Here is a 27973-nt window from a genome sequence, read left to right as displayed (position 1 = left end):
CCACTAATCCACCACGCTGCAGAAGACAAAAAAATCTGCACAGATACAGCACGAAGATGGTTTATTAAACAAAATTGACTGAAAACATACTGCGGTGCGATACAATAATAAGGTTGCAGGTGACTGTTGAACCCCTGCTGGTCCGATCATGTAACAGAGAGACGTCACAATCAAACATGGCCGCTCCTGAGATCAACATAAGACGTGCATATGTACATTTTATACATCCATAAAAAAACAGCAAGTCAGCAAACTATTCCACAGCATACTGTTTGTACACTGTAGAGAGTTAAGTTATGGATATGCTATATAATAAATAGACATATACCCTAATTGTATTTAGTATAAAACAAAATAAAAGCAGAGATATCCACCATGCTGTTTTCTAGAAATAAGAAAGAGGAGCTACTGCATGAAAACCAATGTAAGTCCATGAAAGCGTCACGGTATTCATCCGTGTGTGGGCTCAGTACGCTGGAGCGTTATGGATCCCGCAGCAAAGCACCATGGTGAAGATCATCTCAAAGATCTAAAAAGGGAGATAAAGAAAAATCCCATTTGACTCACATGGTTCTTGCGTTGACATGACATAGGTGGTGCAACCGGCTCACCATAATAACGGCTACCACCAGAGCGGCCAGACCGATCAGATAAAGCTTCTCGGAAAAGAGCTCGATCAGCTTGTCGTGACAGCTCTATTTGGAAACACCAACATTTTACCACAATTGTACAGAAAATACGGGCTGGAATAAGGAGAACAAAAAAAAAATGGAAAATACCAAATTAGGAGTGTTTTACTACCTGAGACTTGAGAAAATCTTCTGGTGACTTTCTGGGACATAAAGTGCTGACAACTTGTTTGAAGAGCGCTGTGTCTTCTCCTTTACCACAACAGTCGAGCTGGAGCGAAGGCAAATCAAAACTTGATTATCTAAATGTAGCCTAACTTGCCAAAATATTAGATACACACGCATAATTTAATTTGGTACAAAAGTTGATCGTATTGTTCAATTAATGGCTTTCCAAGGTGATGAAATCATTTCTTATTCTTGTACAACTAATATGGCTAGAAATAAACAGTCTACAAACCCTCAAATTAAACCTTTGACCTACCGTGGTGTGAAAAACATCCAGCACTTTAATGGCAGCGTCTTTACTGGGAGAGCCTGAGACGTCCACAGCCTTGATGTACGCCGAGTCGTAGAAATTGATCAATTCTTTGGAGATCTGCAGACAGGCTTGTTGTTACTGTCAATCAAAATCGTTGATGCGATAAGCAAATGTTGCAAATGTGTCCTCACTGTATCCTTGTTCATGAAACCCCAGATGGCTGCAGCCACTTCACAAGCAAAGAGGATGACCAAAAAGAAAAAGAACTGCAGAAAAAAAATTGAATTTCAGTCCAACAATTTTTATGAATTTTCAATGTATTTTGTAATTTAAGTGAATATATTCTCACCGTTCCCAAAAGGCATTGAGATTCTTGAATGGCACCATAACAGCCGAGGAAGCCCACCAGCATCATCACAGCGCCAACAGCTATCAGAATGTAGACACCTGCCAAAAGAAAAACAAAGAAAAACATGAAATATGATCCAATAGAGAACGCTCACTACCACCACCATGGGGCGACAAAGACAACATAGAGCTTGTATGTTCCTTGTTCATTGATCCATATACTGTTTGGTAATGGACTTCCTGGATGTTTCTGGCTCCCTGTAGGGTGACATGACATTATTGACATCCTGGAGATAAACAGCTCCCAGATCCCGTGTGGGGAGAAGAGGCGGAGCCTCAGGCCAGGAAGTGGCTCCCAGACACACTCACACAATAAACCTCTCTGACCTCTCACCCCCACACAGCATTATCCATCCCACGCAAGAGACATGAGCGTCGCGAAGATCAACACATCTAAACATTCTCAAACTTAACATCGATATCTTCCTTGACATCTTTTACTGATTGTGACATCCACTGATTTGAATAGCGGTAATGTACAGGCGGTCCTGCAGTAGTAAGCAATGAGTAGAAATAAAAATATAAAAAATATAACATAATAAAATATACAGCCAATTTTTTTCTGGATTCACTATTTAGCTCCGGGAAAGGTGGACTTTGAATAATTGTATACAGTAAAGTTTGAATTTTAAATTTTTGTTAGTGTTACGTCTAATCTCATTACTCTTATTTGTAAGTGAAAAATAATGATGATTTTTAAGGAATAATCTAGTTTCACAGCAATTCCAAGGCCTCTCGGCACCTGCAGAATGAAATCTTTTCAGGCAGACGCTGTGGGAGCAGTCTGATTTGAAAAACAACATCCACACTTACGCAGCCTGACAGTGGTCGAAAAAGAGTCTGACAGATTCCGACTCTCTGCAGACCTCACAAACAGCACACGCACAAACCTTCCATATATCTCCATCCCTCCTCCTCCTCTTTTAGGACCCTGTGGGGTTTTTTTGTTCCAGTGAGCCCAGTTACCAGGCTCGGTAACCCAGCAATGTGGGAAAAGCAGCCGTTATTTCCACTGCCTTCCATTACTATGACAACACCCTTTGAGATTTGAAGGCCATTGAGATGGCAACGGGGAAGTTCATTTATTTCTTGTCTCACTGTGTAATCTCTAGAGGGGGAGGGGGGAGGTGAATAGCCACTAAAAGCCCCCACTTGGATGTCTCTTTTCGTCTTCTCTCTGCCACTATTTACAACAACAAAAAAACATGGCGAAGTCAAGTCCTTGCTGTCTTTTGTCATTGGTCCCAGTCTTAGGGAGTGCTTGTTGATCCATGATAAAGAATATAATCTTTGAAAGGAGTCATAGTGAAGATAAGCGTTCAAGACAAATACATGCAAGAATGAAAATACTAAGCGCAATAATCTCTAATGGTACTTAATATTATAATAATAATGAAAATAAAGGTAGACAGTATTTGCCATGACCAATATAGTAGCCAAATCCAGTAATTAGCGCTGGATAGAAATGATGAAATTGACATTTTTGGGTGTGTAGTTGAGGTGATCAATCGACAACTAATCCAATTATTCAACTCGAGACCTTGTTTACGTTCAAACTGTTTTTGTTATTTCAGCATTTTAGCAGTAAATATCCCCAGATTTCTCTAGTCCTCCATAGAAGCAGACTGATTATCTTTGTGTTGAATAATAATAATAATAAAAAACATTTGAAAAACAATCATCAACATTTTTGCCCATTTCCTGGCTGTCAATTTGAAAAACGCCCTGGTTTTTAATAAAGGGTGGAAAATTCAAATCCAGCCAATTAGGCAAGATTCATTTTTTGCTTTGGTTTGGTGGCATTTTGTTTCATTCTTATTCCACAAATGCAATATTAACCAAAATTCTGTATTTTAGACTAGTGGGGGCAAATAAAAATGTTGCCTTGAGTTCCCCTTTAAGATTCAGAAGTTACAACATAATCTCGAGAGCATTAAGAACTGCGTCTCAAAATTGGATTTTTATTGTCTTTCCCATTCTCGGTTCTGAGAAGAAGCTGCAAGCGGCGTGCCAGCGGCAACTGCGCTCAAGCAATGTCCCAAAGTTTGGACAATATGTATTTTGAGCCTTACATAAACACCAGGTTGATGTGCCAGCGTGCTAAAAACATCTATGCTAAACTCTAATTTGAAGGTTAATGTGCAGATGTCCAAGGTTATTTGAATTATGTCGGGGCGTATGTTTAAGGGCGGGCCAAAACAGAAACAGTCCCTTGATCTTGCTTGGGTGGGCCTCTCCAAAATCACTAGTGGGCCTTTCCTCTATAAAAAGCCTGCATTTGTGAAGCTTCCTTATACTTAGTGAGGAGGGAAGTATGGGAGAACGGAGAGCGGGCCAAATTGAAATGAATGGGTTCACGCCACAAAAAGGCAACATGATGGAAATGTTGAAATTGTATCATGTTTCGCATGTTTGGGGGCCAGCTGAAGGCACTGAAGGAAAATGACGGATGCCGTGAGTTAACCTGAGGAGCACATTCCCGATTGTGGAATTCCGTTAAGGAAACAAATCAACACGCGTGATGGCTTTATTTTTGCACCGTGCTCGCAACATCTGTTGACAACATCTGGCCTCTCTCAATGGAGCATGCTGTTTTTTCTTTTTAGGACCTGGAGGTGGAAGATTGAATGCACACCTTCGGAGTGTCAGACAGACAGCTGGTTGAAAATGTCACGCTGCGGATTTACGCAGGTCCTGTTTCCTGGTCTTTTCTTAGAGGTCAAAGAGATGTTTGTATTTGAGCCCCAAGATTTGTATCTTCTAGAAAATGACCTTCCTGTCTCGTAAAAAAAGTCATTCAAGAGACGAGATGTCTGCGACTTCAAGGGTTGAATACATTTAGAGAATAAACTATAGTGTGATTTAATAAGGCGAGGCTCCATTAAACATTCCCCAGCAACCAATATTTCCTTCCTATTATTAAATATTTAAGATTCACTTTGGAGATGGATGCCTTTAGTTGATATTCGCATTTGGATCCAGCTCCAAAACATCTGCTTTTACTCACTTCAGTAACGATTACTATTGTGATTATTATGATTGTGGTTGTAGTTTTTATTGTTGCAGAACGCCACAGTGTCATAAATCACATAGTGGGTGTTAAATTGCCAGTTTGCTCACGCTAACAAATTGGGCGCTGTTGGCAACAGGTGTAAAAATGGTGGCGAAGTTCATATTTAAACCTGAGGCAAGTAAATACAGAGTTGAAAGGGGATTTGTCATCTGCCATTTGACCATGGGCGGAGCTAGGATTTTTTTCGTGGAGGGGTTGGAGGGGATGGGTAAAGGAGTGGGTACACAATTTTTTTTTTTGACAAACCCAAATAATTTGTAAGAAAGTGAGAATAAATATTCATTATATTGTCCTTACAGAGGATGGGTGGAAATGTTGAAAAAAAAACATCCCAAACAAATCCGAAAATACCCAAAAGTCAATTATCTGCCCTGGAAACTGGGGGGGCGTACTTACTCAAACTTTTTTTTCGTTGCTTAGTGTTCAACCCTGGTAGATGTCTGCACTCTACTGACAACAAATTATTTGTAAGGACGACTTATTTATACAAAGTCGAACAACCCGCACAACCAATGTTGACAAAATTTCTTAAACGAGAACAAGCAACCACAAAGCTCAAGCTGTCTCCCTGTGCTGGTGACTAACAGACAAGTAAGTCTTTAACCCCAAAAGTCAGTTACCATGAGCAAAGCTTTAAAATGTTTATTTCCCACTTGACTCACTGATATAGAAGGTGCCCGGTGCCTGTTGGCCTTCAAACTGAAGCATGAGGAGGCTGCCTGTTTGACTGTCATGACGGAGCCACAGGGCAACTCCTAAGATCACTCCTCCAGCCAGCTGCAATGAAAGGAGGGACACTATCAGTATGATGTCATTGTTATTCTCGGTCCATCACGAAGAATTCCAAATTTTGTTAAAGTCATGTGTTACAACATCCCTCTTAGAAATTCAACTTCTATCAGCGCTCACGTGTGTGCAGGTCTACTGGGAGGCTGTGAACTGTCCGCTGGCCTTTATGGAAAGTGATTAGAGGACTTCCTGACACGGCAGTGACCTATCGTGGCCTCCCAAAAAATGAACTCTTCAACATTATCTCCTCTCTGTTTCTCTCCTACGCTACGCAGAAGGAATGCGGACCACAGGCTGAGATGTACTACAATGTCACACATGCTGTGATTGTACAAAAAGTACAAATTTGTAGTTCATCCAAAGTTTATACAAAGTCATCCACACATTTAGAACGCTCACGGCATTGCATTGTTCTCCAAGAGACAGGAAGCCAAATCCTCAACATGAAAAATGGCTTTTTTTTTTCACAATGACAAGCCAACAGAGGAAACACTCGAGTGTGTGTGCGTGTGGCATGTCCAGGATATGCTGTTCATCTAAAAAAAGATAAGTAGCGAGAAAAAGCAAGTGGAAATTCACAACTGGTCAATTCCGGGTATTTGTGAAACAAGAATAAAGAACGTGAACATGTTTTCAGGAAGTATGACGTGATGGTGGCAAGTTAGGGAAGTATAGAAATTTGGTGGAAGATTGATTCTTGTGAAAGTTTCAAAGCCATTACAACCAACCCGTAATAGCTCTGTTCATGTCTTTCTGTTTATTCTGAGAAAGGGCTGGAAATCATCAATTGAGAATTTTGAAGTTGTTCCCTGTAATCCGTTACTTTGCTCACATGGTTAACGTGAGATGTATAAAAAGAGGAGTAAATGTTTAGACCCAAGCCCACCCAGCATGAAATCCTCCCCTCTCCTTCTTCTTCCAGCCACCCCACACTGCTGCTTGACCATGCAGAAAATTACAGCAACATTTGCTACACTTTGCCTCCTCAATTGATGCAGCTCCCTTTGCACAATTAGCAAAGTAAAGTAACCAAAGTTCACAAAAGCACACAAATGTTACGCCGCTCGCTTGACAAAAATGCTATTTGTTGGAACACAAAACATGAAAAAGGTTAAAAAAAAAAAACTTACCCAGAAAATAAAATTAAAAAAGAATAACATATATTTAATGCATTGTGTGCATCCTGTCACTGCCATGTTGCCAGCTTTTTTTCTCAATTTCTCTTCTTTGAGTCCGGTTAGGATGTGAGGCCAGTCAACAAATCCAGAATCACCCACACTCGCCACCAGTTGAGGTATAAAGAGCCCGAATGCTGCAAACTCCTCCTTTATAATGAAGAGTGAAAACTGAGACACAGAACTGCCCACCAGGAGGGGGGAAGACTGAGGGGATAACATGGCCCCCGTCTGGTCTTTCTTTCCAAGTCTGAACTTAGAAAATAAACTTTGGCTCTACTCTAAAGAAGTTCAAGAAAATATCAAGATTCACAGAGCCAATAAAAACATTTTGGAAGGGAAATGTTCAACTATAAAATGACCTAAATTGCTACATTTAACAGTCATTGTTCAAACGGGACTGTCCACCCACCAATAAACCAGGCACTAAAAGTCTACACACCCACTTCAAACGCCCCCTTTTTTTCTTTTTGCGATATATCTTTCACCAATAATGTAAATGTTGAGAAGTCAACATGTCTTAAATGAATCTAACGTGCATCTCAAAACTGTGAGGCAAACATGCAAAAAAATCAAGTCCACCGAGAAGCCCGCGTGAAAAGCAATTATTATTTTAGTACAGCGGCGATTATCACGATCATTACATTCTACAGAAGTGCTTTATGAAGTGTCCATTGGGTGTATGCATCTATTAGGAGTGAATGAGGTATACTTTCGAGATCAGCAAATATAATAATGGGCAGCCTCCGTGACTTCTCCTCTTTACAATGCACAACAGCTCCCCCTGCTGGTGGATTAAAACCAAACAAAAGCCACCTTTTATTATGAGCGGATGCGCACAGCAGCCACGTCTGACTCATGGTCACTCTAACTCTCGCAGTGCGTCTTGGTCACGGCACACTGTTGTTAGCGCGAACTTAAAATGTAACAGTGAACGCCTTCAATCATTTTCCTCTATTGTTGTTGTTTGGTGAGGGGCGGATCGTTGCTCACACCTTCTGCGTGACAAGAAGGGAAATTGTGCATTTTAAAGCGCCGTAATTGGAGAGCAGTCCTATCAGGATCTATCACTGGGCATGCTCCGTTTGATATGACAGTGGAAGCAGCGGGCATGTTGTGAGCCACATTCCTATCTCAGCTTCTCCGGTTTTGGATTTCTGCTATACTGACTGATTGCTTTGCTCTTCTTTTTTATTTTTTTTGCGGCAGCAACAGTAAAAGAGGAGAGGGAGACGTGTCAGTGGTGCCGAGACAAAGAGCTACACTCGGCTGCTGCGCGTCGGTGTGAAGGAGGCGCGTCCAGAGGAGGGACCGAAAACCAGGAGGACCAGATGCAGCAGCAGGACAGGCGCTGTCCGCTCAGCACCAGCACCGTAATCACCTTGGCTCAGACGAGTCAGTAAAAAGTGAATATTAGTTAGACGCGCGGACTTCATTGTCTGTTAGTTCTCGCTGGATTTGGTGACGATGTGACGCCCATTATCCATGTGAGGCCATTGACCGCGTTCATTTTGGATTTCGCCTCCAGCCTGACGGGCACGTCAGCGTCCACATCCCCAAAGCGCGCCGCCGCCTGACGCGCGACGAGCCGGCGGCGATTTGCTTTTGTTTCCCCGCCGGGGAAACGACAGGTGGCTCGGCGCGTCGCTCTCACCTTTGCCACCATGACGAGGGGAACTTGGCTAAGCGATGTTTAAGGGACGCGATGGGCCTGAGCGACGACAAGGATCGCATCGTGATCAACGTGGGAGGGATCCGGCACCAGACATACCGCAGCACCCTTCGCACCCTACCCGGCACCCGACTGTCGTGGCTGGCCGAGCCTGACGCTCCTAACCACTTTGACTATGACGCCAAGATCGAGGAGTTCTTTTTCGACCGCCACCCGGGCGTCTTCGCGCACATCCTTAACTATTACAGGACAGGTAAGCTGCACTGCCCGGCCGATGTGTGCGGGCCGCTCTACGAGGAGGAGTTGGCGTTCTGGGGAATCGACGAGACGGACGTGGAGCCGTGCTGCTGGATGACCTATCGACAACACCGGGAGGCGGAGGAGGCCCTTGATAGTTTCGGCGGCGGGGGGTTGTTGGACTTGGGCAACGACGATGCAGAGCCCGAGCAGGAGCACGGGGAGGACGATGTGGATGAGATGACGCGGAGGCTGGCGCACGGAGACTCTTCCGACGCCCGGAGCGGCACTTTGTGGAGCCGCTGGCAGAAGCGCGTTTGGGCTTTGTTTGAGGACCCCTACTCCTCCAAATATGCACGGGTGAGTTGCCTGCATACTTCTCTTTTTTTCCTACCCGTGCAATCACTGGGTGAATTCATGAATGACTGGTGACCTTGAAATTGTTCTCCCAATGCATAGATGAAACACTAAGGCTAGTAGAATTATAAACCCAAAATCTAGCTGGCCAGAGGAATAATAACTAACAATTTTGCAAAGGTACAGTATACATCGGCACATTTTTCTTTCATAGTATATAGACAAAAATCAACTAGTGATTAATCGTAAAACTTATCAAGTGCCATGCAAATGTTCAAGCATGCAATGCACATACAAATATTCACAGTGAACACTTGTTGCTAGGCAGAGTTCATAGGGCTCAACCCGCGATGCTGCCAAAAAAGGGGCTGATGGTGCTTTGCCAATCGGAATAGGAAGTCAATCAGAAACACATTCAAGTAGGGGTGTAACGATTCATCGATACATCGATATAATGCTCTACGATTTATTGGCATCGATGCTAAACGTAAACATCGATTTATATCCCCGTGTTTGACCTCGGACATTAGACGCGACTTTATTTTGAAATCCAGTTCATTGTTGCTTGCTTCATCTTTCCGGGAGCAGTGCGCGGCGTGTTGTGTTGCGAGCAGAGCAGGCACGTGAAAGGGGAGTCGACAACTAGTACGCGGCTCCTGGGCTGGTGCTATGGCTAGTGTCCAAAAAGACGAGGAAATTTGCTCCCCTTTAGGCTTCAAGTCATTCGTTTGGAAGCACTTTGGATTCCAAAGAAAAGATGGCTCAACGGACAAGACACGTGCAGTTTGTAAATCCTGCCATGCGGTGATCAAATATTCAGGGAGCACAAATCTCGCCGCACATTTAAAGAAAAAACACGACATCAAAATTCAGTGTTAAAATAAGCACTTTGTATACTACAATACTCTTGTAATTTCCTAAATAAAGAGTTTGCAGTACCTTGTTGATTTTGCGTGTGAATTGTTATAAATCAGGATATTGTTCTATATTTTTTATTTAAAAAAAAAGAAGAAAAAAATCGATCGTAGAGCACTATATGGTGATATATCGTGAATGAATCGCAGCAGGCTTTAAGATATCGGCAAATATCGTAGCGTAGTTCTTTGTATCGATATTATATCGTATTGTGACAAAACCCGCGATTTACACCCCTACATTCAAGCACCGTTGTCGTGTCCGAGAGAATGAGGGACATCCAATATCCTATTTATAATATAATATGTTCTCCCCGTGTCCGCGTGGGTCCTCTCCGGGCACTCCGGTTTCCTCCCACATCCCCAAAAAACATGCTTGGTAGGCCGATTGAGCGCTCCAAATTGCCCCTAGGTCTGAGTGCGTGTGCGGATGGTTGTTCGTCTCTGTGTGCCCTGCGATTGGCTGGCAACCAGTTCAGGGTGTCCCCCCCCCTACTGCCCGATGACAGCTGGGATAGGCTCCGACAAGCCCGCGACCCCCGTGGGGATAAAGCGGTACAGAAAGAGGATGGATGGATGGATAATATAATATATTTCGTCTTTCTATGCCACCGACATATGCTGACCGGCAGAACAATTAAAGGGTCTTCCATTAATTAGCTAAGGCAGGGCTACCTGTATCCACCATTCATATAAAAAGTCATGGGTTCCTGTAGATTTGTGTTCAGTTTAACACGCAATAGGCACAATTGAAACCATGTCAAATATGCATCCCAAGTCATTACTACTATACGTGTAAAATAACTAAGACATTAAAAAATGCCCCTGATTCAGAGTCGCCACAGCTCATATGAGAAAAATTAGGACTGATCTTTCCGGGGTACGTGGCACCCTGGGTAGATTTGGTAAATGGGTCAACAGCACATTAGGGAAGCACATCTTTTGCACCATGTAGCAATATTTCAGTGGCAAACCTCCAGACTAAATCAGGTTGCTGTCCAAGGTGACATTTTTGGTCCCCGCTTTTGGCCATTTTTCCATTCGAGCCTCTAAAAAGTGACAATTACTTCACATCTCCACATGTTTGTTGACAAGTGTCCTCTTCTGAAGCCTGCTGCGATGCATGCTGCTTCAACAGCTGTAGCAGCCTGATTATAACCCCCCCAACGCCCTCCCCCATCCAGTGGTAGCTAACTATATCCGCAGTTTCTCACTCTGGATATAATCCACAGTGGATATAAAAAGTCTACACACCCCTGTGGGCCAGATTTCTGTGGCATAAAAATGAAACCAAGATAAATCATTTTCATTGACAATTTATAAAATTAATTGAGATTTTTGATTAATGAATTCAAATAAAATATTGTGGTTGGTTAATTAATTCCAACAAAATATTGTGGTTGCACAACTATGCACACACTTTTAATTACGATGTAACTGTGTTAAGAACTGACCAATCACTATCAAACTTCAAAGTTCAGCACACCAAGCACCATTTAAAGTGACTCATATTATCCCAGAATAAAGTTCGGCTGTTCTAGTAGGCCTTTCTTGGCATAATGTTGGCTTTCTAGCAAAACACAAAGTTTTCTGCTAACACTGAGCTGTTCATTATTCCCTCCACCTTGAAAAACAAACGGAACAAAAACAACCCCAATGTAGGCTTTTCCCAGAATATTTTGTTTTCACCTGGAATTGGGAAAAATAACAAAAAATGCCACACATTGCATCATCTTTCAAGCATCACATAGAAATCTCCCACAGCACATCTTCCGTTTAGGTAAAAGCAGAGCAAGGTTGGACAAAGTGCAACTAAGACAGGCAAGAAAATTAATTAGAACAGAGCCCCAGACTTAATTACAGACTCTATTCACAGTGGATACATCAGTGGAAAAGCCTTGTCACAGCACATCAAGCGCCAGCTCGCTGTTTTAGAGTTCATTAACCAATAAACAGGCCGTGGTGTTCACCTGGCACCTTTCCCTCAATGCTCACGCTTTTCCCAAGTGTCACTGAGACAAAGGCGCTGTGATGACATGGAGTGTTTGAAAGGGTGCGATTGTTCGTTCACAGGCCACAGCGCAAAGTAACGTCATCACACTTATGACCGATAATGACCTCAACTTTGCCAAAAATATCAACGCGTAATAGTCGCGGGAAGCAATTGAAACGTAGAAATCAATTCTAATCAAATCACTATGTCACAAGATACTTTCAGATGGCAAAATACAAAGATAAACATGAACATGACTAGCTCGCCTCAGTATTTGACATCATAGATCCATAAATCAGTGTAATAAGTTGATCGGCCTTTTCGATTTTTGAATTATGCATGATCCAATCATAGCTATAAATTAGAGATTCGATCATCCCAAAGCACGTAATCACATTACGGCGTGCCTGCATGGCCTGGATTGATTTTATTTTTGAGGTTGAAGTTTCTATTATATATTATTGTAGGGATTTGTTTTGTGCATAGCGCAACGTAGAGGAGGCGTAGCAAACAATAGATCACAACAAAAGCATACACAATGTGAGCACCTCAATGCTGGTAACCAAACTGATGAGATGTCACTGCTTCGAAACAGAAATAAAAAGAAAAGCTTCATATAAAGCTAAGATTTAGGGGGAAACTATATATAATTTGGAGCTCGCGTGGTATGCATGTGTGGTGTTTGTTACTCTCGAGCTCACCTTTTTATTTTAGAGTGCGTAGCTGCGGGGGTTTGTATATGCGCACAAAGCTTGCAGAGGCGGAATGCGGCGCTAAACTTTCGCTACAACATTTTGTCCTTTAATTCGAGGCTGATGGTAAAGAATTGGAGGAAGAGGGCAGAGGGGGCGATGTTGACAGAAAAAAAGTCATCGAGCTGGAGTCAAATCAACAAGAAATCTTACTCGGACAGGAAGCCGACGTTCATCAGCAAACCATTTCCTCGTCGCAATTCCAAGAATTGCCACTGATGACTCGATGTAATGAGGGCCTGCTTTCCATCTCAGCCGGCGTCGATGCACTCGAATGACTTGAGATGCAGTTTTCCCTTTGCTCACTAGAATATATAATTCTCTCATGCCTAGACATGCCCGGTTCCAGTTCCGTCGTCCCTCCCGTGTGTATTCATTACTCCACCCAACTTCTTAACTTGTGCATTAGCGAGAACGCGCACTTACTGCACCTCCCCGCTAAACCCAAATCTGTTGACATCATAAAGTGACAACGGACTCATTTCTCAGTGATTGATCGGCTGATTGGCTGATTTCCCCCAACTGGCAGGGGTGGTAACGCATACTGTAATCCAGTATGATCAGAGGATAGCGCAAGGACAGAGCCAACGATCAATACCCAGGAGAGCATTCTGTATCGGTTACACCTACATATGTAGTGCAGATCAGAAATATCCCAGGCTAAATGTGATGAAATGTGATCGTCAAATCAATGCCGACGAAAGGTAAAGCACTCTGCAGCCATCGGGGATGATGTTGCTTCGACATAAAAGTGGAGCTCATCCTGATCAATCTCGGCCCACCCTGATGAGTCCCAGGAGTTGATTATCTAGTCAATGTGACCTTGGTTGGGGAAAAAAAACACACGTTTCACACGTATTCGTAAATGTCCCGCATGTTACTGCTGACGGCTCCTAACCTTGAATATTCTGTGACCTTGAGATGGAACAGAGGAAGGAAGGAGAGGGGGTGTTGAGCTCGCATTGATTGTACCTGTTTAATGTCACTTCGGAATCAAGACGCGGCGCGTAGAACTGTCATTGTCACTGCAGATGCCGATGTCTCCGATTAAATTGCAATGCTAAGAATGGCTGCCTGGGGTTGATTACATTGTGTTACTGTGCTCACTCACCACTCTGTCCTTCTTCATCCTATACCACTCCACCCCCACCACCCGCCCCCCTTTCTGTTGCTTTCTCCTGACTCTATGTGGTTTCCCACACAGTGGGTGGCTCTGGCCTCGCTGTTCTTTATCCTGGTTTCCATCACTACCTTCTGTCTGGAGACCCACGAAGCCTTCAATCCCATCATCAACCGCACAGAGGTGGAGCTGGTGGATAACGTCACGGTGGAGCACACCTACCAAGAACCTGAGACGGCGGCCTACCTCACCTACATTGAAGGCGTTTGCGTAGTGTGGTTCACTTTTGAATTCCTCATGCGAATAACTTTCTGTCCGAACAAATTTGATTTCATCCGGAATGCCCTGAACATTATCGACTTTGTGGCCATCCTTCCTTTCTACCTGGAGGTAGGCCTTAGCGGGCTATCTTCAAAGGCAGCTAAGGATGTGCTGGGTTTCCTCCGAGTGGTCCGCTTTGTTAGGATCCTGCGTATCTTCAAGCTGACTCGCCACTTTGTGGGTCTGAGGGTGCTGGGCCACACGTTGAGGGCTAGCACCAACGAGTTCCTTCTCCTCATCATCTTCCTCGCCCTGGGTGTCCTCATCTTTGCTACAATGATCTACTACGCCGAACGCATCGGCGCCAACCCAAACGACCCTCGAGCCAGCGAGCACACGCAGTTCAAGAACATCCCGATCGGATTCTGGTGGGCCGTGGTGACCATGACGACCCTTGGCTACGGCGACATGTACCCTCAGACCACCTCTGGTATGCTGGTGGGAGCCTTGTGCGCCCTGGCAGGCGTACTAACCATCGCCATGCCCGTCCCTGTGATTGTCAACAATTTTGGAATGTATTACTCCCTGGCCATGGCGAAACAGAAACTACCAAAGAAAAAAAACAGGCATATCCCACGGGCACCCCAACCTGGTTCTCCAAATTTCTGTAAATCAAGCATCAGCTCACAACACCAGAGCCCCATTGCCCATGACGACGTTTTCGAGATAAAGTTTCAAGGTAGGATGAAGCTCTTTACATATTATAACTCAAAAACTTTCCTTGTTGACATCATCAACAGTTTGCTGGCCTGGGAAAAAAAACACTATTCAGCTGTTTCACTCCTCCCACACTTCAGTCAGCTGGTGAGTCAGGCGAGAGATTAAACAGCAGACTTCCCCAGCACACGATCAATAAAATACATGATTTTCATACCCTGAATGGAAAGAATGACTGAATTGGGCAAATCATTAGTAGTTTTGCACTTGACTGTTCACAACTTCATTCAGTGATTCAATCAGCTTGGCTTTTAGGGAAGAGCAGTGTCATGTCCACTAGCGGAGCTAGAGGGGGGGCTTTTTGGGCACTGGTCACCCTTTGAGTATTTGGCAGGATTCATTCATATGATCAGAATTTTTACCAGGCTCTTGCTGATTGGCTGATCATTTGAATTCGGTGTGATGGAGAAGGGAAACATCTAAAAAATGCAGGATAGCGGACCTCGAGGCCCAAAGTTTGACAACTGGGACTCAAATGAATTCTAGCTTGGCGCATGTGCCTCCCCCAATACTTTGTGTTATCATGCTCAACAAAGAATTGGCAAACAAACTGAAAATCAAACAATTTTACCTCTTTTACCGCTACCTCTTGCGTTTACATTTTTGCCTTGGTATATAAACAGAGCCCGCATGTGCTTGCAAACCTTCGAAAGACAAATTGCAAGGTAAACATGACACAGCAGCGACACAATAATTCGCGTACGGAGCCATTATGGAAAACGTACACGTGACGATGACTAGATCCCCCCCTGCCGCTCCCTATGTGCTCTTTTATTTGTTCTTTGTTGTATGGAAAGATTCCAAGCTGAACGGTGAGGCCGCCAACGCCGCTCTGGCCAATGAGGACTGCCCTCACATCGACCAGGCCATATCTCCCGAAGAAATCTTCAGCCCCAGCGAAAGAGAGCGGCCCTGCTTCCTGGTCACCACGGCCGAGCGGCCCAACCACACGGGGGGCAGAGTGAGGAGGGGTACGTACAGTAACAGCCAATCGCAGGCCCCCGTAAGATACTGACACGCCCTAGACGGGACACGCCCCCTTTTTTCTCCCCCCCGCCCCCTTCTTTGCCGAGTGTTATTACTCGCACAAAAAAACACACTCACACAACTGCAAACCTCTCAATACGACACCTTCACAGCCGCTGCTTCTCCTTGATTATTCCCTCGGGAATTGTACATAGTCCGAGTTAAGGCCAAGCACAATCACCACAAATGTCAACAATAGTTGTCTACATCTACATAATCTATTTTTTGATACCACGCATAATGTAATACCCCTATTTACTTACCAGTAAAAATATTTTGAAGATTTATATGATCTAGAATGTCATGCTTAGGAATATATTGATGTGCTATGTACTATGTATGTATGTGTTTTTAATGACAAATATCATGTGGGATCCTGATTTTGACTACATTGCCCTTGACCATAATGGTGCATGAAGTGTCTTGCTGATGGGTGCTATCAGAATGGTGAAGGAGCACAACACAATTTTTCTTTTTTTTGAAGTCCCAACTTTATGATTCCACCCAAACATTCCCAATACACCAAGTAGCCCTTACCTGAGGTGCCTACCTTTTCTAGTGTTCTCCTCCGAACCATTCCAGTACCACCCGGTGCATGCCCTCATACTCCGGAAGCACTCAATGCATGAAGAAATCTGATCCGTCTCAAGTGTGTGTTGACCTCTCTCTTTGGAGACAAAAACAAGAAAGCAACAGGTGTAGTATTACCGAGGAGAAGCACACAAAAAAAAACAACAACGGTCATGTCATGGATACGGTGCTGCGGTGTACTCAGAACGTTGTCTGTTTTTCGACTGAAGGTTATGAAAAGCCTTGGAGCCTTAACAGCATGTCTGGCATGAGCGGGGATGCCTCTGGAGTGTCCTCAGTGTCCGCCCTGCCCTGCAGCCCACCCTGTCTAATGCAGCACTCACATTCTCCCATCCCATCCATTATGTAGCATGGTTGAGTAGCAGATACAATGCCATTGGAAGGCCAGTCCACACTTCTACGTATCGTATCGTTTACTGTCAGATAACCCCGCCCCCACACACATGTTTTTTTTTCTACTTTTTGACACTTTTTGTTCCTGCTTTTCCCTTTCCTGGAAAACTCAACTCTCTCTCTCTCTCGAGGGGGGTGTCATCATATCCTAGACGCCACACGTGCATGGGTCACCTCAGTTGCTGACAAAGTTCTACAAGTTCTTAAGCCCACCACTTTCGCCTAAGTTGACTTCATTGCCTGTTGCTCTGTTGCTTTTGATCTCACATACTTTTCTGCCGACAATTTTTCTTATTTTTAAGTCTCATCTGCTTTTGACAATTCTGTGAAGGGAACTTTCATAAGATGTAATATTATGCTGGACATTAACGACACATGGCTTTTTTAAAACATATCCAACATTGCCAGGTGTTAAGGAAACTCCTCTTAAGTGCTTTCTTTGTATGTTGCAAAAGTAGTAGGCGATTCTGAACAAGCCAATGTTGTCGCAATGGCCACACACTAAAAAAACAAAACAAAAAAAAACAAGCACAGCAAGATGATGTCCGATGCAGCTTGGAGATGATGAGAATTCTAATGACACTAGTAATGAATAATGTCAACAAGAACTAAAAAAAAAAGTGTTTGGTCCTTTGCATGAACTGCATGAGAAATTATGTTCTACAATAAGCTAACTGTAATGCAGTAACTGTAAGAGAAAAAAACATTTGTCTTTCAAAACCATCGCAAAGCTTTGCCATTTTTATGCATTTCCTGAGACAGCTTTATACAAGAGACTCAGCCATAGCAAGATTTTTATGTAGCTGCCATTCTTTGCCTTTCCCCAATATATCAGATATTTTCTTGGATCCATTCGACAACTGAAATTATTTGGTACAAATCATTTTTTTAAACGACTATATCTACCGATAGGACTTTTTTTTTCAAATCGTCTGTTGAAATTGAGGCAAAGTAAAAATATATATATTTTTGACCCAATACAACTTTGTTGTAGCATGAATACACTTATAAGCTGCATACGATTTCATTTAACAACACACAGCTTAAGTCCAAGGAAATAATTTTTGGGTATTATGGTGAAAATATTTAGAAAATAATTGTTGGAAAAAAAAAGAAAATAATAATCTGTTCGCAAAATGAAGCACATAATTTATTCAGCGGCCACTCAAAAACATACGAGATATATACTCTATAATCTATATTACGTTAGAATAAACTATAAGAATAATTAAAAAAAAAAAATACTGTTCTAATTATGATACACATTTTTTCCAAGGCACTTTAACACATCTTATGGTACCATATGGTACCAATCAGAAATTTGACAAGAATATTTAAATACATGAGTACGTTCATTCTGAATGAGCAGAGTTTTACATTTCAAGTCATGTCTTTTGTGGTGATCAATGGACATTATATATTAAGAAAAAAAAATCTTGTGAAGATTTGTTGTGAAGAGATGCAGATCGAGAAAAAAAAATACAAAACTATGGGATATGGGTCTTCTTGGGGAAAGGTAAATGCATGTATTTTCCATTTATGCAACAGAAAAGTATTCAAATAAAAAAAATGTACAGATAAGTCCTTGCATGAAATAAATTTTGTACTCAATGAGCGATTAGACTCCATTTTTATTCAACTGCACATGCATACACCCCCCCCCTCCCGATACTCGTGTATGGGAACAACAAAGAAACAAAACAAAGGTGATCAACGGTGAGAGCATGACAAAAAATCCGCATGACAAAGACTGAAAATATCTCTACCCTTAAAAGGCCGCATGATCGGGCATGTGGATTAACCGACTCTTGAGTCCGGACCAGACAATCCGTTTTTTGTCTGATGCCTTGGCTACGCATGGGAAGTACCACACATGGTAAAGCTGCCCTTTACCATGAGCGACTAACAGAGCACTTTTTTTTTTACCCTCCAAGTGTCATTTCACCTCTCCCTGCACCGCGGAGGTATCAGCCATCAACCATCAATTCCGTCATAAAACATACTTGGTGTAATAATTTCTTGTCATTATTTTTTTTTTTTTTTTATATGTTTATAGAGATCCAGAGACACCACCGGAGCAGACAACCAACTGAGTCAGTTTGTGTTATGAACCATGGTGTACCGACCACTATGTGTATGACCCATAATGGCCCATCACCCACCTGATTAGCATTATTCTGTGTATTGCTTAGTATTTTGAAAAAGAGCGTGAGAGGGGCAACCTGATCATCACAAACTCAGCATAGATGTAGCACCGAGGACGTTTTGTTGTCAAGCCTTATGTAGCTAAATATCTGTGACTGGTTACTGTGTTGTAATCTGTGTGCCTATTTTACGTGTATGTGTGTGCCAGTGCTGTAAATACGCTTTTTTCGGTGTACGTGTGCCGACGTTGTGTGTAGCGATGTTTTGGAGTGATCATCAAATGTGTGTGCTTCCTGTGTTCAAACACAAAAGTGGTTGCTGCGATTTGTGATCACCTTCCTTCCCCCCCTGTCACGAAAAACACACTTTGCACACTCATGCTCACCTCTTTTTTAGACTTTTGCACTTTTTGCACCGCTCTACTTTTAACATTCCTTTGATGACGTTACAGGAAACATCCATGAAAATGTCATACTTGAACTCCAGATTGATTTTTTTTTTTTTTTGAGGCCTTGAATGGTTAAATATGCTGTTAAGAACTCACAAAAAATCAAATTAGTAATACTTGTATTTACAGATGCCAAAACACTGTAAATACACACCGTGCTGGACAAGTGCCTCTGTCATACAAATTCTTATAACTTGTTTAATATGATGAAATAATGTATCACAGGTAGCGCTAATTTCATTGTTATCAGTCAACAGATAGAGCTCATCCAACACACAGACAGTTGATATATAAAGTTAACCCCTCCTGTAAAATAGCAAATTTGGTGGTGATGATGGTTGTATAATAAAATGAACAAAATTTAAGTTTGAGCAAAATCTCTTAAACCATTTGTTCAGACTCAAGAATTTTTTTTGGGTAAATGTTATATTTTTTCATTTTGTTCCATGGGGTCAAGTCAGTCCCCATATGTGTTTTTGTTATTTTAAGCTTGTAGATTGTTAATGGTTCTTTGGTTTGGTGAAAAATAATGATTTTGGGACACCAGATGTTTATTTGTCAAATTTTAAGTACCGTATTTTCCGCCCTATAGGGCGCACCTAAAAACCTAAATTTTTATCAAAAGTCGACAGTGCGGCTTATAGTCCGGTGCGCCTTATATATGGATCAATTGATAAATTTGTTGATCCATACTGTTTGTACACAGTGCTCTGCCAAAATGTTTTAGTACGTTTTAGTACGACTAGTAAATTACAAGGTCGCATCGCTTCCCAACATTACGGCAACTGTCGTCAGGGGGCGTCACCGAATAGCTGTTGTACCTGCAAGGCTATCTCATTTCAAAATAGGCTGCCCCGTTAATGTTTCGAGTAAATCTACCGATCGATATGGAAGGGAAACATAGGTAAGTAGTACCAATGCGTTAGATCAAACTTTAGTCAGTTCCGATCATTTTATAGGAGATCGTTTGAGAAACGCAATTGTTTACACTTTGCTGAGGCTCATGGGAGATTGCGAGCTGAGGCTCATGGGTTTTTGCGGATGGCTAATGTTATAACGATAGCTGCTATACGCAGCAAGCTATTTCATGTCAAAATAGGCTGCTCTGTTAATGTTTCGAGTAAATCTACGGATCGATATGGAAGGGAAACATAGGTAAGTAGTACCAATGCGTTAGATCGAACTTTAGTCAGTTCCAATCATTTTATAGGAGATCGTTTGAGAAACGCGATTGTTTACAGAGGGCTCGTTGGTTATTGGCTAGTGGGTGCATACCGCAACCCTAGTCAACTTCAGTTTGTTGCAGTATAGCTTCTATTTTATGCGCCTTATAGTCCGGTGCGCCTTATATATGGACAACGTTTTAAAATGGGCCGTTCATTGAAGGTGCACCTTATAACCCGGTGCGCCTAATAGGGCGCAAAATACGGTAGTCTAATCATCACATTAAAAATGTCATTTTACAGGGCGGGGGTTGATTTTTAATACACGCAGGATGCCCAGTGTGGATCAGTGTGGAGAGGCAACAAACATCATAACGAGTAGATAACAACCACGATGGCCTTGTTCGAGACGCAGCTTTCATTGTTTAGAAAAGTTGAAAAGAAAAGGGACCAACTTTTTAACGAACAATTGCAATTACACTGCCCACAAACCACTGGGAACTGTGTGCTAGTCACTATCGGAGAAACAATAACACATCGACACCATTACGATTAAACACACTCATTAAAGAATTCATAAAACATACGAGGCAGTGAATGTGTGACATTGAGTGAGATTTAAAGAGTGTGTGTTTTTGAACACCATGCAATTTGTGGTTTAGTTCTCTTAGTCGGGTGTTCAGTGGTAGTTTTGATTGGTTTGTTGGTTCAGGGTTTTTTGGTGTCTTTTCTCAACAATATCGTTCGGACTTGTACAAGAAATAGTGTTAAATAAAATTTCAAAAACAACAAACACGAGATTTTCAGGGGGTGTTGGTTTATTGTTTTGGAAAATCATGTCCGTATTATATTAGCATAAATATACCTAAATAAAAGCAGCAATAAATCAACTGGAGTAGATGAAACAAAAATCCAATACTACCCAAGGGCCCATTGCCCTTGACCTTCATGTGGTCACCAGGTACTGCACTGCAGATGTCGGCATAGCTTATAAATATTCAAGCTGGGTCAAATGCAAATACGTACGTACAAAAGTGGTAACGAGAAAAGCAATTCTGAACGCGACAGTAAATCATGAGGTGGTATTTGCTACGACAGACTTTGAGTCCCTCCCAACATTCAAGATCACGGTAATAAAAAAAGCGCTGACGTGGAAAGATGAAGCTCTAGCGTCTAGCCCATCCCTCACAATATCAACCCATGGAAAGAAAATTTTCTAAATTGCTTTCTTGTGCTGATTTTGAATATGACCGCATTTTCTTCTCTGGCAGGTTTTCATAATAATAGTATACTAACCATAATATACTGTATTTTTCAGACTATGAGGCGTACTTAAAATTCTTTCATTTTCTTAAAATTGACAATGTGTCTTACAATCAGGTGCGCCTTGTGTATGGATGTCGAATTGGAGTTGAACGCAAGCTTTTATAGGTCAAACTTAAAAACCCTCAAAGCCTAATAAAAAGAACGTAAAGACATTTTTTGAATCAGTGTTAAAATGATACAAATATGGGATTCATAAAGCCATGTCTGATTCAAATTTGCCGTTGAGCAGTGTAATCAGTCAGATTAACGTTCATTCATAAAATAATTCCAAAATATGAATGCAGGTGTAAATCCGTCTTGCACGTTGGCTCCAATGTAAATGGCGTGCGTGTAGTTTGTCACTTGTCTTCACACGTATTCCCGGCGCACACAGCCATAGAGTGTCCGGCCCCGCAACCAATGACAAGAGGTCTGAGGCCGGGAACAACTTGCGGCTCAAAGACGTCAACCAGCGAACCGTCTCCGCACATTCCGTGTTCGTTCCAGCCCCAGGAAAGGAGACGCTCCCCTGAGAAGCAGACGGATCGGGGGGGTCAGTGTAGCAACGCCTGAGCTAATCTTAACAGCCTGGGGGCGGATGAAGCAGAGTTGCAAAGACGAAGAGAAATCAGAAAACAAAACACACACACATGCTGACAACCAGTTAGCCTCCCCGCTCATCACAGCTGGACGGTTTGTTAGTGGGTGTGGTCGGGGCTGCATCACCGAGGAGACACGTGCCATGGCAACACTGTTACCTAATAGGCTCCATCACCATGGCAACAGAAGCGAGGGTAACACATCCTTGAGCTCTCCCAATCTGGCTGTCATGTCTTTCATGCTTTGTTTGTCCGTCCGTCCGTCCGTCCGTCCTCTCTCGCTCGGCGTCAAAAGATTTGAACACGCACAGCCAAACATATGCGTTTGCCGGCGAGCACACCAAGATGTCATGCCAGCAAGCTTATGTCAAGTGTGACACTCTGCCAGCTAGCAAGGGCTACCAACAGACATGTGCCGAAAATAACGTTTACCTCCAAATCGCTATTCGGGATCCAGTAACAAGTGTTCATCCCGAAGTGAATTTTCAGTTTCAGTTTCAGGCCTGTGCTCAGCGGAGGTGAGAGCGCTATTTGGGCGCCGTGCTTTATTCATGGACTCACTGACAGGAGCATAGCACACATAAGTGTTTCCATGGTAACAAAGTGCTGCACTTTCTGCGCAACAAAAAAAGGATCGAGATCAAGATGCTAAGACCAAATGCAATTTCCTTTTCAACGCATCCTGTTGATAATGATTTTTCCCGTTCGGCCGCCTATATGTCAACTAATTAACACTTGTACCGTTTGGGATGACTTCTTGTTCTATTTTAGGACATGTGAACCATATTTTGTCATAAACTAAAATCTTTTCTCAGATTGGATGAAGAGCACCTTCGGACACTCTCGCACCCTTGACCATGAATCTCATCGGTGGGGAGGGGCACTTCCTCAGGTGCAGAGCCGGCAACAGATATGCTATGCTCTTGGTTGCTTTCCGCCTGACCTACTTGAGCACCAGAAATAGCAGCACTCAGGTCTCTATTTCCAATCCTGTTTTGCTATTTCATTGCTCCCGCCGCCGCTGCGCTCAAGACGGCTACAATGAACGAGGGGAGCGTGGTGGAGGAAGGGAGTTACGTGAGGTTGACTTGAGCACCTCCCGTTCCCTGGTCTGCCTTCTCAGCATCTGGAGCGAGGGGTGGGCAATGTCAGTCAGCGGGCCACTAGCTACATCACCTCTTTCAGAATCCAAGAAGCAGTTTCCTGATGCTTTGTTTTTACAAATTAACACTATTGGTCAGTCCCTATGTGGGTCTGTAGTTTTCACAAAATATTGAATATTTAAATGAATATTAAAATGGCTTGCTCTCTAATTGCTCAATAAAGATGCAACCCCCCCTGAAAAGTGATGCTTTTGGAGAGATTCCACTTTTTAACTTTTTAATTAAGAGTATTATAAAGAAATAGCATTATTATAATTTTTACAGAATTTATGAACAACCTGGCCTAAAATATGGCCCTTGAACGTTAGCCTATCCCTGTCAATATCGATTGCGAGTTCCTGCTCACTATTTCTTCATTTTGTCTGAAGAGCACACAATGTAACTTTAATTTAAAAAAAAAAAAGAAGATATATATATATACCTGCATGTGCTTTGAAGGAACATTCTGCTCGTGTTTCATCTTCCTCAGATGTATTTATATTCGCTGTGATGTAACAACTGGGTCAGTGTTCAAAATTTAATGTGAGAAAAATTTGACTTCTAAAAATTGTTCATCAAGCCAGTTGCTGGATGTGAGGCGGGGAGTAAAAGAGGCACACATCTTTGTATATTTGATGAGCGAGCACAAGAAGATTTGTTGCCTTCTCGTTCTGGAATGTGTCATATTTTGCTCTTACGTGTCTCAAAGTCCTCCAACAGGAAAAAGTCGCCTGAAAATCTGTGTGTAACTAATTCTGCTCATTTACAGGCCTGCTCGCGTAATTGCATCCGTCAGTGATCCCAATCCCGGTGTGCTATAATTACTTCCTAGTGAAAAGGGCCGCAGAACCATGAAATGACCTCAGAAATCTTCAGAAGCCGAGAGAAGGATAAATGTTTCACAATGACGTGTAATCTCTAACATACTGCCAGAATAAATCTTTGGGAGTCAAAGAGACTTATTATGTCTTCCCTCTCTTGTTTCAGCCGCTTGTAACAATATGGCATAATCGCTTTAGGGTTGTTCATTTCCAGTGCAATTGAGTGGATAATTTGCCCAGATCTTAGTCATAACACATCATCTAAGACAACATAAACAATCGCATGTAGCCTTTAGGAGAGTACTCACCTACAATGGCAAGGTTATGTTCAGATCCACAGGCAATCTGCAGGGGAAAAAAAGACGTTCAATATGCGCACTGGAGGCTGCCGCTGAACTTTCACAAAGGACGTCATTGCTAAAAACTGCTGAGCCAGCAGACACGCCAAACGTACACAACAATATCTACACACAAAAAAACCCCCAGCAAACTTTTTTCAATACTGAATTAATCTTGTAGGTAAAAACAAAACAAATCCCAAATAAAGAAAACACTGCTGTGTTGCCAGAGGACTTTATGCTACGGACAAATGTGTGCCCTGACTTTGTTGACTTTTTTCTTTCTTCTTATAAGCAATTGATTTTCTTTCTGGAGCTTTTCCACTGTTTGCAACAGCAGCAGAAATTGGAAGTGACACCTAGCAGCAAATGAATAAATCTCCACTTGAGTGGAAGCCCAGAGGTCTTTAAGTGCTACTATATAGCTTCCTCCTATTGCAATCAACATATTTACTAATCGGGCTTTATCTGCTTACTGCCTGTTCCCGCTTCCGCAAAGAAGAGTGGCAGGTCAGCCCGACGACACACAAGGCTATTTATTATTTGTTATGCTCATACGCCTCATAAAGATGTGACGGCTATGTAAACATTGACTCTGTGGGTGTGGACGCACGTCACGCCGATACCCGGCGGACTCTGAGAGATTCATTGTCCACTCAGCAAATCCATCTTCACCTTTAGCTTTACGCACGTAAGGTGACGGCACGATGACATACGCCGCTGCTGCGTCGACGATCCCCACGCGTTGGATAAAAACGATCCGGAGTTTCACCCTTGGCCAACCTTGACATCTGTTTTATTAGCAGCCCTCTCCTGTCATATAGCAACCATTTGGATTGCAGGTTAACAGCCACGCTGCCATGTAATGGGCCCTATGGGAGAAAAAAAACCTCTGACTGCGCAAGATATTAATGGTTCCCTCCCTTGTGGGTGATAATGGAAAAGTGCACATGTTTTTTTTATTGCGCGTATAATGATGTATTTCATCAAGGTGTCTCATTCTCACGAGGCGAACTATGACACATCCAATGGCAAACAACTTTCAGCTTCCTTTATCTTCCTTTTGTGGGTGTTGGCTGCCGCCTGCTGGACTACTAAAGTACTTACATGATGAATACCTACCAGACCACAAGGCCAACATTGAAATTAATAAAAGAAAATGTATATAAGTTGCGTTTCTTACAGGGTCATCATGCTTTATATGGCTGTAAGGCTTACCTGTGTTGCTCCGTAGAGGACATTCACCTCAGCAGGCAAGAAAGTCTGCCCGCCACTGTTTGCTGATTGGTGCTCAGGATTTGGGCCTTTGGGCGGGGGTCGGCCCAGTTGTCCGTAATTCCCTCTGCCCCAAGTGACCACTCTCCCAGTCTCTGAAATATATACCTCTCTTTAATTATGTGAGACTAAAAAAACACATTGCTTATACTGCAGCTCACCTGTTTGAGCGACAATGTGAGTCCAACCGCTCCACACATTTACAATTTTCTCTCCATTCAATAGTGAGCGCTCGAGCGGAGCGGGCGTAGACAGAAAGGGCTCGGTGGCCGTCAGCTGGCCGTGCTTGTTGCTTCCCCACAGAAATAAATCACCGTCTCCTGGATGAAACAAACAGGGCAACATTAGTCTTCATTTGGCAAAGGCAGAGCAGTAATCAGGAGCCACCGATCCACTAATTACAAGACAGACTAAATAGAAAGATGGGTATGTTGTGCATGACAGTTCAGAAGTGCAAACCAGCAGGCAGAAAAATATTTGAAATGCACTTTTAAATGATGGTCTCTTGACAACCCTGGTTATTAATGTACTTTGAGGTGAACTATTTTGCTATTATTACCTGTAAGGCACCCACAGTGTGCTGAGCCTGCAGTGACAACACGAGAAATCTTCTGATCCAAACCTGCAATGACCAAAACAACCCATGTCACCACAACAAATATCAAACTAGGCATCACTCCTCCCCTTTCTGTCTTACCTGGTACCAGAGAAGGAACCTTGGAGTTGAGGTGTGACGGAACAGGGTCGGGACTCAGTGCTTTCTTGGCAAGGCTATGAAGACCTGTCCCCCACTGGTAGACGCATCCTGAGTCTGGGAGCAGAACAGATTGGGCAGGATTTATTCCTGACAGGAAACACAGTGATGCATTTTATAGTGAATACCTGTGATTGCAAGAGCGTGCCGGAGACCTGCTGCTACGTTCACCACACGCTCCTTCAAACCCTAAGCGTAAGCAACAGAAGGAAAAATCATAAGCCACGACATAAGGTGCAACTACACACTTAAAAAAAAACTTGAATGCATCTATTATTTGCTCACCTCAATGAGCACCAGTTCTGCAGAGCGTGAAGTCATCGGACCAATACCCAGCTGTCCAAACACATTAGAGCCACACGCTAATAGCTTACCGCAATCTGTGTGAAATAAGATGATTAGCGCTGTTTCAGAATATTTACGGCTCAATTTAATTCATTGTTTGTTTTTTCTTTCAATGGAATATTAACATTTGCTGCAGTGAGACAACAGTGAAAGGCTCTCAATAATCACCAGTAAGAAGAAGAGTAAAGTCCCAGCCACAGGCAACATTTGTGACCCTCTGATTCAGGCCAGAGCAGTGCTGAAGTGTTGAGCAGCTGGCAGTGTGGCCGAGTCCAAGCTGGCCTCTGTGATTTTGCCCACACACAAACGCCTCTCCATCGTCTGTACAAAAACACATGATGGTGGAATTCTGTTTCCAGTTTTTTTTTTTTTTATATACACCCTAAAAGTCTTTCACCAAGTACACAATGATCGTACATATACATGAAGTACACGGCAGATGCTGAAAATGTGTTAGGTTCATTGAAGCTATTGAATACAATGTGGCAATTCTTTACGAGTTGGTTGATGAACTGCTCAACTGATGCTTGATCGTTATATTGATGACGTACCAGTGACAACCACCGTGTGTCCCCCGCCACCGCAAACAGCCTGGACCGTCCTTCCATGCAGAGCAATCTTGTTCGAGAGGCGTGGGACTGCCTGGTCCTCCTCATGTCCCTGCCCATGTTGCCCATAACTGTTGGCCCCCTGACAAACATGTTTTCATAAAGTTTGATTGCGTCCAAACATGGCTTATATAAAATGACGTCGCGTCGAAGTTAAAACCTTTTCAACGAATTCTAAGATAACATTAGAAAAAGAGCATGGAGCATTCATTAAACGAATAAAAACACAACTCCTAAATGTAAACATTGAATATTAGGTTACAAACTTACCCACGCGAGTAAAAATTCCTGTCGCAAGATAGTTGCCATGGGCCATAAAGGGTTACGTTGCGATGATTCGCGACACTGTCGTACAACGTAACTATGCAGTGTTGTGAACGAG

The 27973-nt window shown here is 42.8% G+C and overlaps 3 protein-coding genes across 7 annotated transcripts; 1 reads left to right on the top strand and 2 right to left on the bottom strand.

Moving 5' to 3' along the window:
- Nucleotides 1-44: 44 nt before the first annotated feature.
- Nucleotides 45-16320, bottom strand: LOC133156986 (CD81 antigen-like). 2 transcript variants are annotated; one of them, XM_061283165.1, is made up of 8 exons: nt 16215-16320; nt 5254-5368; nt 1460-1557; nt 1302-1376; nt 1114-1227; nt 802-900; nt 612-695; nt 45-529 (listed from the first exon to the last, which is right to left on the bottom strand). In XM_061283165.1, the coding sequence occupies exons 1-8, from the start codon at nt 16239-16241 to the stop codon at nt 467-469; spliced, it is 675 nt and encodes a 224-aa protein (XP_061139149.1). In that variant the 5' UTR covers nt 16242-16320; the 3' UTR covers nt 45-466. The 2 variants fall into 2 exon arrangements, with proteins under 2 accessions (XP_061139149.1, XP_061139148.1); XM_061283164.1 differs by lacking the exon at nt 16215-16320 and adding an exon at nt 6511-6711.
- On the top strand, nt 8141-18814 carry kcnc1b (potassium voltage-gated channel, Shaw-related subfamily, member 1b). 2 transcript variants are annotated; one of them, XM_061283167.1, is made up of 4 exons: nt 8141-8824; nt 13685-14600; nt 15436-15609; nt 18705-18814. In XM_061283167.1, exons 1-4 carry the CDS (start codon nt 8261-8263, stop codon nt 18812-18814), a joined length of 1764 nt encoding a protein of 587 aa, XP_061139151.1. In that variant the 5' UTR covers nt 8141-8260. The 2 variants fall into 2 exon arrangements, with proteins under 2 accessions (XP_061139151.1, XP_061139150.1); XM_061283166.1 differs by lacking the exon at nt 18705-18814 and adding an exon at nt 16465-18232.
- Nucleotides 18815-21204: 2390 nt separating this feature from the next.
- sergef (secretion regulating guanine nucleotide exchange factor) lies at nt 21205-27947 on the bottom strand. Of its 3 annotated transcripts, none has more exons than XM_061283161.1 (11): nt 27862-27947; nt 27535-27673; nt 27152-27304; nt 26924-27018; nt 26767-26827; nt 26582-26695; nt 26444-26506; nt 26046-26204; nt 25828-25979; nt 24580-24616; nt 21205-22238 (listed from the first exon to the last, which is right to left on the bottom strand). In XM_061283161.1, the coding sequence occupies exons 1-11, from the start codon at nt 27898-27900 to the stop codon at nt 22069-22071; spliced, it is 1182 nt and encodes a 393-aa protein (XP_061139145.1). In that variant the 5' UTR covers nt 27901-27947; the 3' UTR covers nt 21205-22068. The 3 variants fall into 3 exon arrangements, with proteins under 3 accessions (XP_061139145.1, XP_061139146.1, XP_061139147.1); XM_061283162.1 differs by having other exon boundaries at nt 26046-26201; XM_061283163.1 differs by lacking the exon at nt 21205-22238 and adding an exon at nt 22245-23434.
- Between the last annotated feature and the right edge of the window lie 26 nt (nt 27948-27973).

Source organism: Syngnathus typhle, linkage group LG7, assembly GCF_033458585.1.
Source record: "Syngnathus typhle isolate RoL2023-S1 ecotype Sweden linkage group LG7, RoL_Styp_1.0, whole genome shotgun sequence".
In the NCBI taxonomy this organism is placed as follows: domain Eukaryota; kingdom Metazoa; phylum Chordata; class Actinopteri; order Syngnathiformes; family Syngnathidae; genus Syngnathus; species Syngnathus typhle.
This window is presented reverse-complemented; position numbering and strand designations above follow the sequence as displayed.